This window comes from Doryrhamphus excisus, linkage group LG9, assembly GCF_037039965.1.
Source record: "Doryrhamphus excisus strain RoL-2023G ecotype Guam linkage group LG9, RoL_Dexc_Guam_v1.1, whole genome shotgun sequence".
NCBI classification, from domain to species: Eukaryota; Metazoa; Chordata; class Actinopteri; order Syngnathiformes; family Syngnathidae; genus Doryrhamphus; species Doryrhamphus excisus.
Genome location: NC_136365.1, coordinates 4007120 through 4025613, shown reverse-complemented (window position 1 = coordinate 4025613; position 18494 = coordinate 4007120). Strand labels below are relative to the sequence as shown.

Genomic DNA, 18494 nt, shown 5'->3' with positions numbered 1-18494 from the left:
TGCCGTGCACATCGTCCACAGTAAACACTCTTAAGTGAACATGCATGCTGATGGAGAGCGATAGCCTTACACCACCTCAGCCTATGACTCAAAGCTATAAATACTAGAGTTGCCCTCCGCCATCACAACAGAGTGTCCTTAATAGACCAATGGGGTCTCCGGGTCGGTTAGAACACTGAGCAACAACAATTTTGGGGTGGCAAAATTCAGCTTTGAAAAGATTCAGCACCATTCCTCATAAGGAACTGTGCAACAATCATTCATATATGCTTGCAACAAAGTTATTATTATTATTAAATTTCTTTAGATAAGCAGTTTCTATCACTTGCTATCAAAAACAGTTGAACCACCAAAATTGGTTAAAGACCCGACCATGATAAATTCATTCATTCATTCATTTTCTACCGCTTTTCCTCACGAGAGTCGCGGGAGGTGCTGGAGCCTATCCCAGCTGTCTTCAGGGGCGAGAGGTGGGGTACACCCTGGACTGGTCGCCAGCCAATCACAGGGCACATATAGACAAACAACCATTCACACTCACATTCATACCTATGAACAATTTGGAGTTAGCCAATTAACCTAGCATGTTTTTGGAATGTGGGAGGAAACCGGAATACCCGGAGAAAACCCACGCATGCACGGGGAGAGCATGCAAACTCCACACAGAGATGGCCGAGGGTGGAATTGAACCCTGGTCTCCTAGCTGTGAGGTCTGCGTGCTAACCACACGACCACCGTGCCGCCCCATGATAAATTAATAAAAAAAATTTGGATTTATAAATGAAATATTTTCAGTTAGAGCACAGAAACCCTGTTTGCTACCTTGTAAATATGTTTTTTAAAAACATTATTCCAGCCTTTTAGTCACTATAGTAAACATAATAAAAGTAAATAGGCCAGTTAAGACATAAATAAAAGGTGTGCTTGTGTGTGTTGCTATAAATGTTTCCCCTAAGGGAGCTGAGTGGCGAGCGGACAAGAAGTGACGTCAGGGATGCAGTTGAGTTTCAGCTTGGCATGGGTGACTGCAGCAACAGTAGCCTGTATTTTTATTAGGGACTGTTGGACTCTATTGAGCCACAAGGGAAACAGTTTGGTTCCAGTAGCTAAATTGCAGGCAAAATGGTGTACAGTGCAATATGAATGAAATATAATAAATGTATACTTTTATATATATATATTTAATTTACTATTTACAAATTGTGTGTAAAAATATAAGTAAATACAAGTATTATATCATATATCACCTCGTACTTCGATACGAGATGCATTATTAAAAAAAAAAAAAAACAACCTTAAACTGTATTATGGAAAGCAGGAAGTGAACAAATGTAACAGTTACTGATTGTAAAAGTACCAGATGGAGGGGTAGGATTTAATAAGCTTTGCTTCTTCCTACTCCTTTTGGACATGTGGAACTGTGAACTGATTTTGTGATGCATTCAATTGTAATCTGATGCATGTTCAAATGAAATAAAACCATTACCATTACCATTACCATTACCATTACCATTACTATATACGTACAAGGGAGGGTACAGCGCAATAATGTTGTGAATTATCTCTTACAGACAGGTGAAGTATTGTACAACTGGATGCCGTATGGAATGAATGAAGTCTTTACTTAGAAGTTTTTATTGTGGGAATTATTATTAATATTAATATGAATTTTTAATACTGTATGGCGGGGAGAAAGCTACATCATTATGTGAAGAGACTCACCTCCACCCAAAAAAAAAAAACATACGTAGTACGGTAATCTCTTTCCACCACACATGAGCTCACAGCTCACAGCTCGGAGAACAGGGTTCAATTCCACCCTCGGCCATCTCTGTGTGGAGTTTGCATGTTCTCCCCGTGCATGCGTGGGTTTTCTCCGGGTACTCCGGTTTCCTCCCACATTCCAAAAACATGCTAGGTTAATTGGCAACTCCAAATTGTCCATAGGTATGAATGTGAGTGTGAATGGTTGTTTGTCTATATGTGCCCTGTGATTGGCTGGCGACCAGTCCAGGGTGTACCCCGCCTCTCAACAGCTGGGATAGGCTCCAGCACCCCCGCGACCCTCGTGAGGAAAAAGCGGTAGAAAATGAATGAATGAATGAATCCAGGGTGTACCCCACCTCTCGCCCAAAGACAGCTGGGATAGGCTCCAGCACCCCCAAAGCGTCAGATAACAAGGTTTGCGCATTTGTTAGTGAAAGAGGTTTTGTAAGTCTCTGTAGGCCGGTTTTACAGAGTTCTTTCTAACGCTGAGTTCCACTGACGTCAATGCGAACGGAACTTCTTTATATGGACTGCAGATTGCTGGCCCTCACTAAACACGGACCAACGTTATGCATCTGGAAGTCCTCTGGAGCGCTTGGGAGTATGACCAATCACAGTGGAGTGGGTGCGGAGTAAATTAAAAGCAGGAAGTCCATGGAAACACTGCGGGAAGAGGTGCAGAATTTGGAAGCTCAAGAAAGCTTTCTGTGCAGGTTATCGTGTGGAGCTGCTCGATAGGAGACCACAACTCAAAACAACAACAAAAATGGAATTGAACATAATAGGTCCCCTTTTATGTTTAGAAGCACATTAGTTGTTTTTTTTAATAATTTCAAGAGGCCAATTAAAGGCTCATAAGGTTTTGCAGTTCATTTGTTGATTTGCGCGTAAACTAGTAGTTTACAATATTCACCTTTTTGACAATTTTTCACATTTTATGAGCTACTGATATACTTTATGAGACACTTTTTTTGTGATTCCTGTGTGGATGGAGTGACCGCTCTACAACAACCTCAAAGTTTTGAACTATTCTGACACTTTTCCTGCTCACAGAGCTCCTGTTTGTTGACTGACACCAACATCTTGTATGGCGTCGACCGTGAGGAAGTAGATCGAGTCCTGACAATCGCTAAAAAATTTTTGCTAATGTCTGATCTTCAAAGGTATTGATTAACAATGTTAATAATGCCTGCCTATTAAAAAAAATCTGTTTCAGGCCTGCAACAACAGAAGAGAACAACATGGAAGGAAGCCAAAAACCAGGTTCACTACAGTAGATAATGGTGATGTTTAATTATATAAAGGAAGGAATTAAACAGTAAAATCCCTAATCACTTTGTAAACGCGCAGAGTGGATGATTTAAAGCAGTCGACACGCATGAACTATGTAATTGTGATCTTAAGCCAGTGCCGTTCAGGACACAATGTTGCTCCAACAACCCCTTCGACAACAACAGTCGAAGGTGTGGATGCGGATGCGGATGTAAACAATATGGATACCTGCATCCCAATATCTGGTCATCATAAAGTTCAGTGACGCAAATGTAAACGTGTAACTAACTTGTGATGCAAATAAACATACCAGAGCATACTTTACTGAATTATTAAAGATAGTTACCACTAATGAATGATACTGTAAGATCGGAGTTACGGTGTAGAAATTATACGTAAGATGGCGGAACCAAGCATAAAGACATAAACATGTCTAAATTGTGGGCTTTCTCTTGTACAGTGATGCATGTTTGCTATACATTTCACTTATATTATCATATACTGTATTCAGAAATTGTTACAGAATTAGAGTGAAAGGTGTTTTATGCGGAAAAAACATTTTTTTTTTTACCAAAAAATCCTCAAAATCGTATGGTCACGAATGCTTTATGATGTGTTTTCTGAGATCCACTGTATTTGGGAAACTTAAGGAGAACGTACAAGCAAACTTTACTGTAACTTTACTGTAAAAAGGTGAGGAACAGAAGGAAGGAATGGATGGATAGCACCACAAACAACAGTTACATTCAAGAAGAAATAAATGAAATGAGTATTAAGGCTCGATCAGGGACAAAAACCATAAGGAAGATTGAACTAAAAAGCCAAAATGGAAGCATTGTTAGAAAAGAACAAATAAAATAACAATAACATAAGAAAATAACACAAGTTTTTAAAATTTTCAATAAAAAAAACAATGTCATCACACAGAGCCGTGAGCTGTAGTTTGACCGCATCCACGAGGATTACTCCTGAATACGACTGTCTTATCCAAAGTATCTGCAAAGTATCTCACAAGCATTGTGAAGCCCAACAATGTCGGCACATTATCAATCAACCAAAATAAAAACACTAGTGTCATCCATGTGGTAAAATGATTTTAATACGTCGAGCATTTAGACCAATCACCACTATTTAAAAATAAATCATAAAAAAGGTGAATTAATGTGTGTGAGTTAACTTTTACTTTGCAGAAAGTTAATCACCATAAAGCCAGCTAGATAATCACCACATCAGTCCGCACATCCTCACTGCAGGAAGCAACCAATTTGATGAATAATTCCAGTCTAAACAAAAGAGAAGCTGTGGAGTGATTCCGTGCTACAAAACCCCCCCTCAAATATCCCCACACATTTCAGACAGCTGCACGTCTTGCCTCTTGCTATACTCAGTTCCAATACCTTCACAGGAGACAGCATTTTAAATCCACATTAAAATGAATGAAAGGAAAACTGGAATAAGAATGGGAATAAGCACACAAACCTTCCGAGAGGTGCAGCAAAGGTCCAAATGAAAGCAGTGACAGGAGACGGCAAACTGCTTTTCTGCCCAGAGTCGACCTCTGCTCGCAAGCTGACGCATGACTCGCCCCTGCGATAAGACGCCAGCACATGTACACTAGTCCACTAGTCCACTAGTCCACTAGTCCACCATCACAGACCGTGCTCTTCACCCCATGCGAGGTGACGCTGCGAGCCTCTGTTATTAACCACCAGACAGGCAAAGAGGACCCATGTGATGAAAAGTCACAAGTGGTCAGTGTGTGTGTGTGTGTGTGTGTGTGTGTGTGTGTGTGTGCAGAACATGGGGCTTGACCGCCACATTGTGACAAAAGTATTTTCAGAGGAGGCCCGGGGGTCATTCTATGCCATCTACAGTATGAGCTGCCGGTACACTCCAATCTATGAGGTCATTTGTAATGAATACAGAGTAATACAGACATATTTACACTGCCTTGTTGTTCTTTCTATTAAACCTACTGGAAAGATGTGTTGATTAAAATACACACACAACAATAGACAATACACTGTACAACAGTGATACACAACTGCTGTACTACGGCATATTATATGGATATATGGATATATGGATATATGGATATATGGATATATGGATATATGGCTAGATGGATAGATGGATAGATGGATAGATAGATAGATAGATAGATAGATAGATAGATAGATAGATAGATAGATGTCGTTGCCTGGCTCGCATAATAATAAATAATAATAATAATAATAATTGGACATGACATCAAATATGAACAATGTACAGCGTAAACAGTTATTTGTACAAATAATTTAAATAATTTTGAATAAATAATTCATTCATTCATTCATTTTCTACCGCTTTTCCTCACGAGGGTCGCGGGGGGTGCTGGAGCCAATCCCAGCTGCAAAGTCCACACAGGGATGGCCAAGGGTGGAATTGAACCCTGGTCTCCTAGCTGTGATGTCTGCGCGCTAACCACTCGCCCACCGTGCCGCAAAGCCTTCTCACCAGGTCTGCTGCGTGAAATGATCCAATTTCACTTAAAAGGTCCAAAAATAGTGTACATTTGTTCATTATCTAAGCCAGCGACATGTAGGGACCGACAGGACAATGAAATGTTAATCTCTGATGATTCTGTTAATTTTTTTATATGCATACATACATTTTTATTTGTATTTATGGAAAATTAATTATAAACGGAATTAGAAAATAAGGTGTGTCATTGGCTTATCCTTGAATCAAGGCTTACCAAAAACAATAATAATAGGATCAGTAAAGAATGAAAGCAAAGCTTGGGCGACATACCGTGTAATTTACATGATTTCAATAAACTAATGTACCATCAATTGTGTAAAAAAAAAATCATAGGGCCAGATTATGCGCTGTTGTTCTATTAGGTAGGTATTATTTTCTGCCCTGTATAACATGAGATGTTTTTATCTATTTTATCAATTTGTTTATCTATTTTATCTATTTATCTATTTTATATGCATTCTCATACAGTAAATATGCCAAATAGTACAATAGTGTGATTTTAACCCATCTCAGATCAAAATGAAAAAAGTGGCATGCAGTTCTTCAAACACTCACTAGATGCCGCCATATTTCATCATAACTTATTTGACAGGCGTTAGCAGACATGCAGACATGTCAGCAGCAACATTTTCAAACTTTTTTGTTTTTAGCTAATTACCAACACACCCTACCCTCCCCCCCCATTTTTTTATATATATGATACATGGAATAGACAAATAGACTCCTGTTGAGCTGCCTCAGGCTGATGACAAACAAGCATGTAAAAAGTCGGTTTGACGCCAGCAGTCTGACGCTGTTCCTCCAAGTGTGACATACTGTAGCCGCAGCCTGCCAAGTGAACATGCAGTACTGTACGTCCACCATCATGCAGTCAAGAGAAAGTTACATATAGGTTTGCAAGATGAAATAGACTCAGCTACCCTTGCACCACATTTGGCATGTAAGTCATAGGTAAGGGTGCCGCCAGGAATTCTGGGCCCCAGGAAAAAAAAAGTCAGATTGGGAGGCTGACGTCATTGCAGTGGCCGCAGGCACCAATGTATACGTTGCTCAGACACAATGCATTATGGGAAAAACTATTTCATTCAATTTTAAACTTGCATTGGTGCACGTTTGTAGATTTGTCAGGTGTAACTTTTGAGAGTTAAGTTGCTGTGCGATGAATATAGTATTCTTTGTAAGACTGTGATATTGTTATATATAATGACCTCCTGCAATTTCCAATGAATCGACAAGTTTGTCGTTAGACTCATGGTATTTAAAATTTCTCAAAAATTCACATATACCACAAGGTTCAAAGTAGTATCATACACTTTGGAAATTATAGGAGTTGTCATGTGAGAGACATAAGAGAAAAAAATATGTACATACTAGGGCTGTCAATCGATTAAAAGTTTGATCGTGATTAATTGCATTTTTTGTTAAGTTAACTCAATTAATCTAATTTAATCGCAGATAGAAATTTTTTTTTATAGGGGCGGAGTTCTATTTGTGGTAACTATCCGATGTGCAACTACAACAATAATTACATCAATTTTTTAAAAAAAGGATATATTGACAGTTACTATGGTACCCATTATGTCATTGTATGGTCATATCACCTCATACTTTGGTACGAGGTGCATTATTAAAAAAAAAAAAAATTCAACTGTATTATGGAAAGCAGGAAGTGAACAAATAACAGTTATTGATTGTAAAAGTACCAGATGGAGGGGTAGGATTTAATAAGCTTTGCTTCTTCCTACTCCTTTTGGACATGTGGAACTGTGAACTGATTATGGGATGCACTCAATTGTAATCTGATGCATGTTTAAATGAAATAAAACCATTACCGATATAATGTGTGTATGAAAACATATTAATGATTAGACATGTGCAACTCCACCCTAATATGCTTACACCGGAGAAGGACGTTCCCGTCTGATATGCGCACACTTGCTGACAGTGATATTGTTTTGGTCATTAGGATGGTGTAACATGGCTACTGGGGGTCACTGACAAACATGCCAGTCAAAAGGAAACCTTCTGCCTTGACAGCTGCCTTCCAACTGTGAAACCTAAAGAGCATTCCAACAAATACAAGCCCTCGCTGTATAACTGCAATTAGTCGTAGACGTCTGCTGACGCTGTTCCCACTTGAGGACTTCACAGTGGCACCTGTCTGATGGCTTTGCTGAGGAAATTAAATACAGCATCACTAGTGGCTCCATGCCAAACGCGTGGCTTGGTGATTTGTGGAAATTGTGTAATTATCCAAAGGCACACTAGCTATGCATTTTGATGTTAGTTACAAATTCCTCCTTTTCTAACACGTTATCAACACTTTCGGGTGTTCTGTGGTTAGTTGTATGTTGAAAGCAGTGACAAGGGTCTAAGAAAAGCAGCCTAAATGAGCAGTGATCTGCCGAGCGTCTAACCGGGTGCTGAGAGCTCTGTGAGGGCGTGTCCAAGCATCCTACTCTTCATTAAATAGCATAATTTCCGTCATTTTATTTATTTACACACACATTGCATAAAAAGGTGGGGTTACGTAAATGATGAAAATTCACGTATTTGTAAGTTGGAATCGAAAAATAGCAAAAAAGTGTGAATTCAAGCTAAGAATGAGAGGTGAAGTAATGCGAGGTGTGGGGGAGGACAGAGTTGGCTGTGACAACTGAGGCTGAGCAGCCATTTTTCAAACTGTTATTTATAGCCTGCTGCCTGCTGCCTGCTGGCCTCACACGGTCCGTTTCTCTCTCTCCTGCTGGCTGCAGGCGTGTTGTCCTGTGACACACTTGGTCTTGACAGCATAAATAGTCATAAACGCATCATGTCTGCAGATTAGAAGAATGGGCAGGTGCTGTATACGTTAAGGAGGAGCCAGCTGGAGTCTACCCCACTGTGGTCAGCAACATCAGAGCTAAATTGGTCTACAAGATGAGGCATCAACAACATCTTTTTGTTGTCCTTCTTACCTCACAACCATTCTATCCCAGCATCATCAAATGCAACATTTTGGGGATAGCCTACAACAGGGGTCTCAACTCAATTTACCTGGGGGCCACTGGAGCTAGGGTCTGGGCAAGGCTGGGCCGCATCAGGTTTTCCAAAAAAAAAAACGCATTTATTAAAAACAGAAAAATATACAAACTTTTTCAGTACTTTGGTTCCGATTTTCTACAATAAAAGCTCTGATAAAACATTCCACTGTTCTTAATATCTTATCAAAATAAGATGAAAAATAAAGAATAAAGAAAATCAATCAATCAGTAATAAATAAATAAATATAATAATAATAATAAAACAGCAAATAATAAAAACTTAAGAAACCACATATAGTTGGTGGGTAGACAAATTATTTTTTTTCAGATGAAAATGAACAAAGCATTATTAGAGCCCTGTAGACATGACAAAACACGACTATAGTCACATTTATACTTTTTTTTATTTACAACATATTGCGCAACTGCAGGGTCTTGAGACACATGCTAACTCGCAAACTAGAGAGCTAGCGACCTAAACGGTAGCCTTCAAGTTATTTCCTTAGCCAAAAACTTACCACTTCCACACGGATAGGGAGGATAACTATTAACAGTTATTTAACCTTTAACATGAACATTAATCAAACGTAATATTTTTTTCTGGGTACATGATACCATGTGGGAAAACTTGATACTTTCATATCAAGGCGGGGGCCTCAAACTAGTGTCCTGCGGGCCACATTTGGCCCGCGGACCGCATGTTTTTAGAAATGCAGATTGTAGTTTATCAGTGGTTTCATACAAATGTGATTAATTATGATGAAGTCAAATTCAGGTCAGGTCAAATTCAGGTCCTGTAAATTTTTTCTCGCACTGCAGTTTGACTGTAAACATAAAAGGAATGATTTATATAGTATTCATCTTTTCTTCATGAGCTAAGCATAAACTGTGAGCAGCGCACACTGATACAGCAATCATGGAGTCTGCAGGATTGTTGCCGTCCATCTCCAGACCAACAACTTAATGGCAAGTGCTTATCTGAGCAGATCCAGACACACAAACAAACATGATAGCACTTTCTTTTCCAACTAAGCAACCCCCTCCCAAGTGTTCGAGATAGCAGTACCGATAACAATCTGACATGGAAGACCTGGAGCCTGCACCTGTATCCTGTCCCGAGGAACGTTAATTGACAGGATGTTTGATGGTCTGGCTTTTGGCCTTGTGAAAAGTTCTAATTGCTGTCATTTCTGAATCCAAGTTGGAAACATTTGAAATCATCACAATGGTGATGCAGCACCTATTTTTATGTAACAGTTATAGTATTATGTAAGGTAATCGTGACACACATTTTCATGACTCAATGAAATGCTCAGATACTAAAATTGTAACTCCTGCTGATCTACGTTCTCATTTGGAGATGACGCATTAACACTCCTTAAAATCTCCAATATCAAAGGTGAAAACAAGCAGGAAAAAACTTTTTTTAAACACAATCTCCAATCTCTCCCAGAAAAACATATTTAATTTGCTGATGAAAATGGCTAAAAATGCTACAATGCTAATATTCGCATGCTAGCAATGCTAACATGCTAACATGCTAATACATAGCATGATGGTGCCAGTTGGTTACATGCTAATGCATAGCATAATGCCAAATGTTTATATACAGTATGTGTCCAGCTAAGCAAATACCTAGAAATGCTACTATGGTATTGTTAGCATGCTAGCAATGCCAACATGCTAATGCATAGCATGATAATGCCAAATGTTTATATACAGTATGTGTCCAGCTATGCAAATACCTAGAAATGCTACTATGGTATTGTTAGCATGCTAGCAATGCTAACATGCTAATGCATAGCATGATAATGCCAAATGTTTATATACAGTTTGTGTCCAGCTATGCAAATACCTAGAAATGCTACTATGGTATTGTTAGCATGCTAGCAATGCTAACATGCTAATGCATAGCATGATAATGCCAAATGTTTATATATACAGTATGTGTCCAGCTATGCAAATACCTAGAAATGCTACTATGGTATTGTTAGCATGCTAGCAATGCTAACATGCTAATGCATAGCATGATAATGCCAAATGTTTATATATACAGTATGTGTCCAGCTATGCAAATACATAAAAATGCTAACACGGTATTGTTAGCATGCTAGCAATGCTAACATACAAATGCATAGCATGATAATGCCAAATGTTTATATATACAGTATGTGTCCAGCTATGCAAATACATAGAAATGCTACCACGGTATTGTTAGCATGCTAGAATTGCAAATGTTAGCATGCTAAGACCTAGCATGATAGTGCTAAGTGTTTCTATAATGTCAAACCCTGAAAATAGCTATAAATGCTAGTATGCAAATGTTAGCATGCTAGGAATGCTAGCATGCTAACACCTAGCATCAATTTTTAATGCCACTTGTTCTCACTAGGGTCGCAGGGGTATGCTGGAACCTGACTGAGAGAGGCGGGGTACACCCTGGACTGGTCGCCAGCCAATCACAGGGCACATATAGACAAACAACCATTCACACTCACATTCGTACCTATGGACAATTTACATGCAAATTCCACACATAGATGCCCAAATGAAGATACAAACCCAGATCTTCCACAATGCTAACCTCTTTGACAACCTGACACTAAAATCTCACAGCCTCGGAACCCAACTCATATGTACGTAGCTCAAGCGCCACACGAACTACACTTTTCATAACCAGCGGTTACATATACATAAACTCACTGAGCATGGAACCAAGGTGATCGTTCTCAGCTGTCGACAACTCTGCAAAATGTCAGCGGTTCCATTCACCTATTCCGTGTAATGACAGAGGCCAGTCACATGACCTACACAGCAGATACCTGGCATTTGTATTCATTAACATTGGTCTACATTGTGGGGATGCTGGCACTTGCCGAGCAGTAAGGTCATAGTGTAATCCCTACCGCTACCCAACAAGCACTCGGAATGCGGCAAGCCTGATCGTTTTTCACTCCCCACCTGGTACCCCCTCTTTCTCACATAACCTCTATTCAGAATATTCCACACGGGAGCTTAACGCCCAGCTCTGACTTTAGACAGGTGAAAAACAAAGAAAAGAGTCAAACATGAGCAACATGATCCAGAGTGAACTCTTTAACGTGTCTCAATGCATTACATTACCAGCACTACACACCAGGCTTTCACCGATTGACACACGTGCACCAGGACAAATAGAAGTGTGAATAATTCCACCTCATAAAAAAAGTCATGTTTGTATGTTTGTGGGGGACAACTGTTTTAGAATCCACATGTGTTGCTTTACTGGGTATAAACAACAATCAAGTCCAGTCTGCAACGCCTTTATGTTTGCATGAACACCAAAACTGTGTTGTATCATAATAGTCCAAAAATGACTGATTCTGTGTCCAAGTACTACTGTATTAGTAGTAATACCGCAGGGGTGCCCATTACGTCGATCGCAAGCTACCGGACTGACTGCATAAACGTCAGCCCCCCTGCTATACTATACTTTATCACATACTACAGTATTAATTGGCCCTGTACCCAAGAAACCGCCCATGAATGATACTGGAAAAGGTCGAAATGATACTGTGTCAAAGCCCAGGGCAGTGATACTGATAAAATATAGAGTTTAACCATGTCCAGTATCAGCCCCCGTAGCTGTTCACTCAGAGCGCGCTGCTCTGGTATCGTGCCCGTGAAACAACCAATCAGAGAACAGCGCACAAGTGCTTAGTGCCTAGTGCTTCTCCAGTCACCCAAACTTGATTAATGGAACTTTAATTGTCAGACATTGATAAGATAAGACTGTTGATAAAATATTATTGTTGAAATATTTTTGCAATTATTGTGTTTACACTGTTTAGATATAATACATGTAATAAACTGAACATTTTTTCTAGAAATTAAATATTGATTGATTAAATAGTACATGATAATAAGCTCATGATTAAATAGTATATGATAATAATAAGATCATCACATGGTTTGTCTGGTATCAGGCCCAGTATCATGCCCCCGCGTGCCATTATCAGCCCGAGACCACTTGGGGGCATGATACCTGGCCTGATACCAGACAAACCATGTGATAACCTATAATTATATGAGAACATAATGTAGATTACCCTAATCTCTCTCTCTCTCATTGACACCAACAAACCAATGATGGTTAAACACTAATCAAAACAAAATGATGACATGAGCCTACATCAGACATTGAGGTCAAGGTCAAAAACATCGCCTTTATTTGACCCCCAAAGCACAGCCTGGGCAGTCTTGTACAGCTGTTGCCAAATTATTGGTCGGGAAACAGTTTACCACGGGGTGAACTATAAAACCTGGGTCGAATACCAATCTTTTATCACCGGCAACCTCGGACACTTTGACCACATGTTTCTTCCACGTAAAAAACACAAATAGAAGTACAAACAAGACAAAGAGAAATTAACTGCGTTGATACAGGTTGTCCATGAAATAAATAGGGTCTATCGTGGTATATGCAGATATACCATGCAATATGCAGAGTCAGCAAAACTACAGGATTAAATATGGAAGATATCCGTAAATTTGTGCACAATATAAGAAATGTATAAACACTGAGACAGGACAAGTGAACGACCAAGAAGAATTGAGGAGACTGTCCAGAGTCTTCATGTACACCTTCTAATTAACATAATATAATATCAGTTTTTCCGTAATTTGTGGTGGTTCATTTTCAGAATATTTTAGTTTTACAAACATGCATCAAACAATTCTAAATATGTATAAATGACAAGGAAAATTAACATTTAAAGTTACTTTTACACGTAACTGTTCCCAGAGAGGAGACCAGGGTTCAATTCCACCCTCGGCCATCTCTGTGTGGAGTTTGCATGTTCTCCCTGTGCATGCGTGGGTTTTCTCCGGGTACTCCGGTTTCCTCCAACATTCCAAAAACATGCTAGGTTAATTGCCGACTCCAAATTGTCCATAGGTATGACTTTGAGTGTGAATGGTTGTTTGTCTATATGTGCCCTGTGATTGGCTGGCCACCAGTCCAGGGTGTACATCGCCTCTCGCCCAAAGACAGTTTCGATAGGCTCCAGCACCCCCGACAGATTAATTGGATTTACATTTCCTACGGGAAAAACTGATTCTGTTAGCATCTGTTTTGGATAGAGTCAGACAAATGAATGACACTAACCAAGGTTCCATTGTATATACTGTGTGATTTAAGAGGAAGCTACAATATAAAGCCAAGATTTTATTAAGTTCTGAGCACAAAGTATCACCACGTCTATCCGGCATCTTAACGCTTAACAAAGTTATGAGTAGGCTTGACATCCAATTAACCATGTAATCTCTCAAAAGCCCAAACCAGATGACTTTTTAGAAGCTTTGAGGCAAGGCAAACATGATCTAAAGCAGGCATCAGAGAATGCCGCAACTTAATGACACCAATTTAGAAGGAGTCACGTTTCATTTGTGGATCGTTTATCTCGCCATTAGAAATAATTAGATGTTGGTAATTATCCACCCTCATCTCCTCTCAGCTTGTTTTGGTGTTAATTTAGGAGCAGACAATGACTTTCTGGACAGAGAGTCGGGTCCTGCTAAACATAGCCAAATCCCCACTCATCCACGTATTGGAAGTGACAGAATTCAAAACTTTAATTCAATAAACACTGAGAGATTTCCTCTTTAGGGTTAAGCCTTCATATATAACTAAATGTATGTCGCTGCCTCTGATTTTGTGTCCGTCAGCCTTTAATGCTCTCGGAAATTCCAAGATAAAGGAGGGATCGTTCCGTAGATTATCACCCTGCAAATTCAATGGATAGAATAGTCTGAGCTAGGTTTAGTTTCATTTGAAAATGCCATCAGTTCAAGACGGCTGAATAAAGCCAAACTTAAGTTACTTATTGCCTCCATGTGTGTGTTTATTTAAACAATTATGCTAAGTTAAAACAATACAAACAGTAATCCCTCATTTATCACAGTTAATTGGCTCCAGACTTATAGTTAAGAGCATAGAAAACTAACTTCTAAATACTGTTTTTAAGATTATTAGAGCCTCTTAGACATGACCTAACACCCCTATGGCCACCTTTACAAGCATATTACCCAATATAGCAGACATAATAAGAATACATAATATATTTTAGATATAAATAAGACTTGGGATCATGTGTGTTCCCAAGAGGAGCTGAGTGGTGGGTGGGCAGGATATTGGGTGTTCCTGTGGCATGGTGGTACAGCCAGTACAGCATAAAGAGAAAATTGTACAAATAATTTAAATTTGATAATAAATAAATTCATTTTCTACCACTTTTCCTCACAAGATGCTCGAGCCTATCCCAGCTGTCTTCGGGTGAGAGGCGGGGTACACCCTGGACTGGTCGCCAGCCAATCACAGGGCACATATAGACAAACAACCATTCACACTCACATTCATACCTATGGATAATTTGGAGTCGCTAATTAACCTAGCATGTTTTGTTGGAATGTGGGAGGAAACCGGAGTACCCGGAGAAAACCCACGAGAACATGCAAACTCCACACAGAGATGGCCGAGGGTGGAATTGAACCCTGGTCTCCTAGCTGTGAGGTCTGCGCGCTAACCACTCGACCGCCATGCCGCCCTATAAATAATATAAGTTTTCTAACCGCTTTTCCTCACGAGGGTCGCGGGGGTTGCTGGAGCCTATCCCAGCTGTCTTCAAGCAAGAGGCAGGGTACACCCTGGTGTACCCTGGTCGCCAGCCAATCACAGGGCACATATAGACAAACAACCATTCACACTCACATTCATACCTATGGACAATTTGGAGTCACCAATTAACCTAGCATGTTTTTGGAATGTGGGAGGAAACCGGAGTACCCGGAGAAAACCCACGCATGCACGGGGAGAACATGCAACCGGAATTGAACCCTGGTCTCCTAGATGTGAGGTCTGCGCGCTAACCACTCGACCGCCGTGCCGCATAATAAATAAATAATAAAATCAATAAATAAATGATGCAGATTGAAATATGCGGTCATATATTGCACCTGTGAGGAAAAGTAAATTGGATTTCCTGTCAGCTTGCCGTCACATTGTGTTAAACACGATGCCATTTGGGTGAGCACACGTTCTTCAATGTCCCCTACCTCAGCTGTCAGTGCGGGGCTAACAGCAGAAGGAGGGGTTTATGTGCCGCTTCGCCACCACCGTAGTCCGTCTATTAAGCATGAAGGGCGATACGCACGCATTCATTCACGCTGCATTCAAGTTCATATCAGAGGTGATTCCGTGAGCTCGGAATGACTTTGATAAAGTAGGACATACCGGCAAACAACCGACCAAATGTTGCCATGACTACAGACTTGATTTGTGTTCATGCCATTTGAACCTTGAGCCTGCATAGTGCCATGCAAGTGTCACATGTTTAACTTCAAGATTAGCCTCAGTCAGCGACATGTGTCAACATAGCAATGAACACATCCTTAAGTTTGCGAGGATGGGGCATAAAGGTTGCAATGCACCAGGAGGTGACGCACACTACATGTATTATTTTTGGAAGCAAAGGTTGAGGAAAAACCCCTCAGTAAGAACACCTTGAACACATCATGTCATAAATATTAAAGGGGACCTATGATGCTCATGTTCTGTGCTTTGGGAAATCCTATAGATCAGCTACACACAATAACCCGCACACAAAGCTGTCTAGATCTTCCATGGACTTCCTGCTTCGGATCCGAGTGAGTGCAGGCAATCTGCACCCCATATAAGGAAGTCCAGATCGTCAGTAGTGGGTGTTAAAAAAAAAAAAATCAAAAATTCAAAAATTTCAGACCTCACGTCCAAATATGCAAACCTGATTATCGGACACTCTGGCATTGTTTAACATGAAAATATAACATTGTAACAACATTTATAGTTCAGAAAAGTGGTAAAAAAAAACATAAGAGGTCCCCTTGTACATATTGCACTATTGTACATATTACTGTAATATCTTGTTGCATTCATAGATCATACTGTTTATAATTTATATAATCTGCAATAGCATACTCAGGGGTGGGCAAACTTTTTGACTCGCGGGCCGCATTGATATGACAAAATTTACGGGGGGGGGGGGCAGACTATATATTTTCCACCTGGTATTATTGTATCTGTAAAATCATCAATGCAATCTGCTATTATTATTTATTATTTTATATTTATATTTAAATATTTTAAAAATAATACAATATTATAATAATTACAATAAAATTAAAATAATAATTATTATATTATTATTATGTAAAATGTGCAAATATAACAATAATATTATATATAATTAATATAATAATTAGCATTAATATAATAATTATAATAATCATAATAGTTCTAATAATAATTAATAATAATCTAATAATAATAATAATAATAATAATTATTATTATTATTATTATTATTATGTGCTTGTGTCCCTTTTTTCAGGAGCACTTTGTAAACAACAGACCATGTCAAAAAACGAAATTGATAAAACCATCAAAAGGTTGGCTCAGGCCATGATGCCAGGTTGTATGTTGACTTTAAATGAAATACTTTGGAAAGATTGGGCGGGCCGTATTCAAACACTTGGCGGGCCGGATGTGGCCCCCGGGCCGTAGTTTGCCCACCCCTGCTCTAGTCACTTCATTGCAATACTGTACATATTACTGTTATTATATATTGTCCCATCCATAATGTGCATACTGTTTATAATCTGTATAATCTACAATAGCAATATTATAGTCATTTATATCCCTGTACATATTCTCACTGTATTATAGTCATAGCCTGTTATAGTTTTTTTTACATAGATCTATCCATTTTTTTCTACATTTACTTACTACTAAGGTACTTATAAAATTGCACTTCTGGTTGGATGCTAACTGCATTTTGTTGTACAAGTACAAGTGACATGAGCAATAACAATAAAGTTGAATCTAATCTAATCTAATCTAATTTAAGTTGTCGTGAAACAACTCTGGAATGCGGTAAAGTAAATGATTTCATTTTGATTCAAACCAAGAGCGTTCATGATGTAAGGTCGAGTCACTTATCAGTCGCAACATCATCGTCCTGACAACCACTTGAATCCATGAGGTTAACAACCGCTTAACAGGAGTAGGTTGGGTAGAACACGGCATGGCGAACACGATTTTGACAAAGTCCAAGGATGGACGATCATTCAAACCACCAATGAAGCCTTTTGTTTTCACAGAGTCAATAAAGAATAATCAACAAATCTATTAAGTATCAGAAATATGTGATATCATAAAGTCCAGCTACAGCTTTACTACACTTAAAAACAGCATATTAAATACCTAAAAATGCAACTTTCATTTTTTCATTCCAAATGCAAGCTGATAAGGTTTACCTGTCCTGTGGCATGGTGGTAGGTTAGTGCTGAAGAACAACAGTCAATGACACCAGGGGGAAATCCTTTTAGAAGTTCTGGCTGAGCAAAGACATCAAGAGTGTGCAAGGACGGAGTTAGCCACAGTGAGACCATCGGTGAGGCCTAGTATGAGGTCAGAGGCAACTTTCCCCGTGACACGCTACCACAGTGATTTAGAGTTGGCAGGTGGGACGGAGGGGCAAAGGTGAAAACGGGAAAGTGGTTAAAGAGGGAGGGGATAAGTTCAAATGTTGGAATAGGCACACATGCACGCTTGTTTTGTCCACTTGACCAACATGCCAAAAGACGTGGATAAAGTCAGAGATCTCATTGTTCCACATTCGATCATTCATTCGTTTTCTATCACTTATCCTCATGAGGGTCGTGGGGGTGCTGGAGCCTATCCCAGCTGTCTTCGGTTGAGAGGCGGGCACATTCATACCTATGGACAATTTGGAGTCGCTAATTAACCTAGCATGTTTTTGGATGTTATTATATCTTATTATTGCTTATCATATCTATTATATTAGGTAATATGAATATAAAGGTAGGAGGACCA

The 18494-nt window shown here is 39.4% G+C and overlaps 1 protein-coding gene across 1 annotated transcript in view; it reads right to left on the bottom strand.

The window, feature by feature from the left end:
* Nucleotides 1–18049, bottom strand: part of rbm20 (RNA binding motif protein 20) — a 38785-nt gene extending 20736 nt beyond the window's left edge. Inside the window, exons 1-2 of the mRNA XM_078793123.1 lie at nucleotides 17915–18049; nucleotides 4519–4661 (exon numbers count right to left, since the gene is read on the bottom strand). Of these exons, the coding sequence (XP_078649249.1) occupies nucleotides 4519–4661; nucleotides 17915–18049 (278 nt within the window). The remainder of the gene's footprint in view (nucleotides 1–4518; nucleotides 4662–17914) is intronic.
* Nucleotides 18050–18494: the final 445 nt, after the last annotated feature.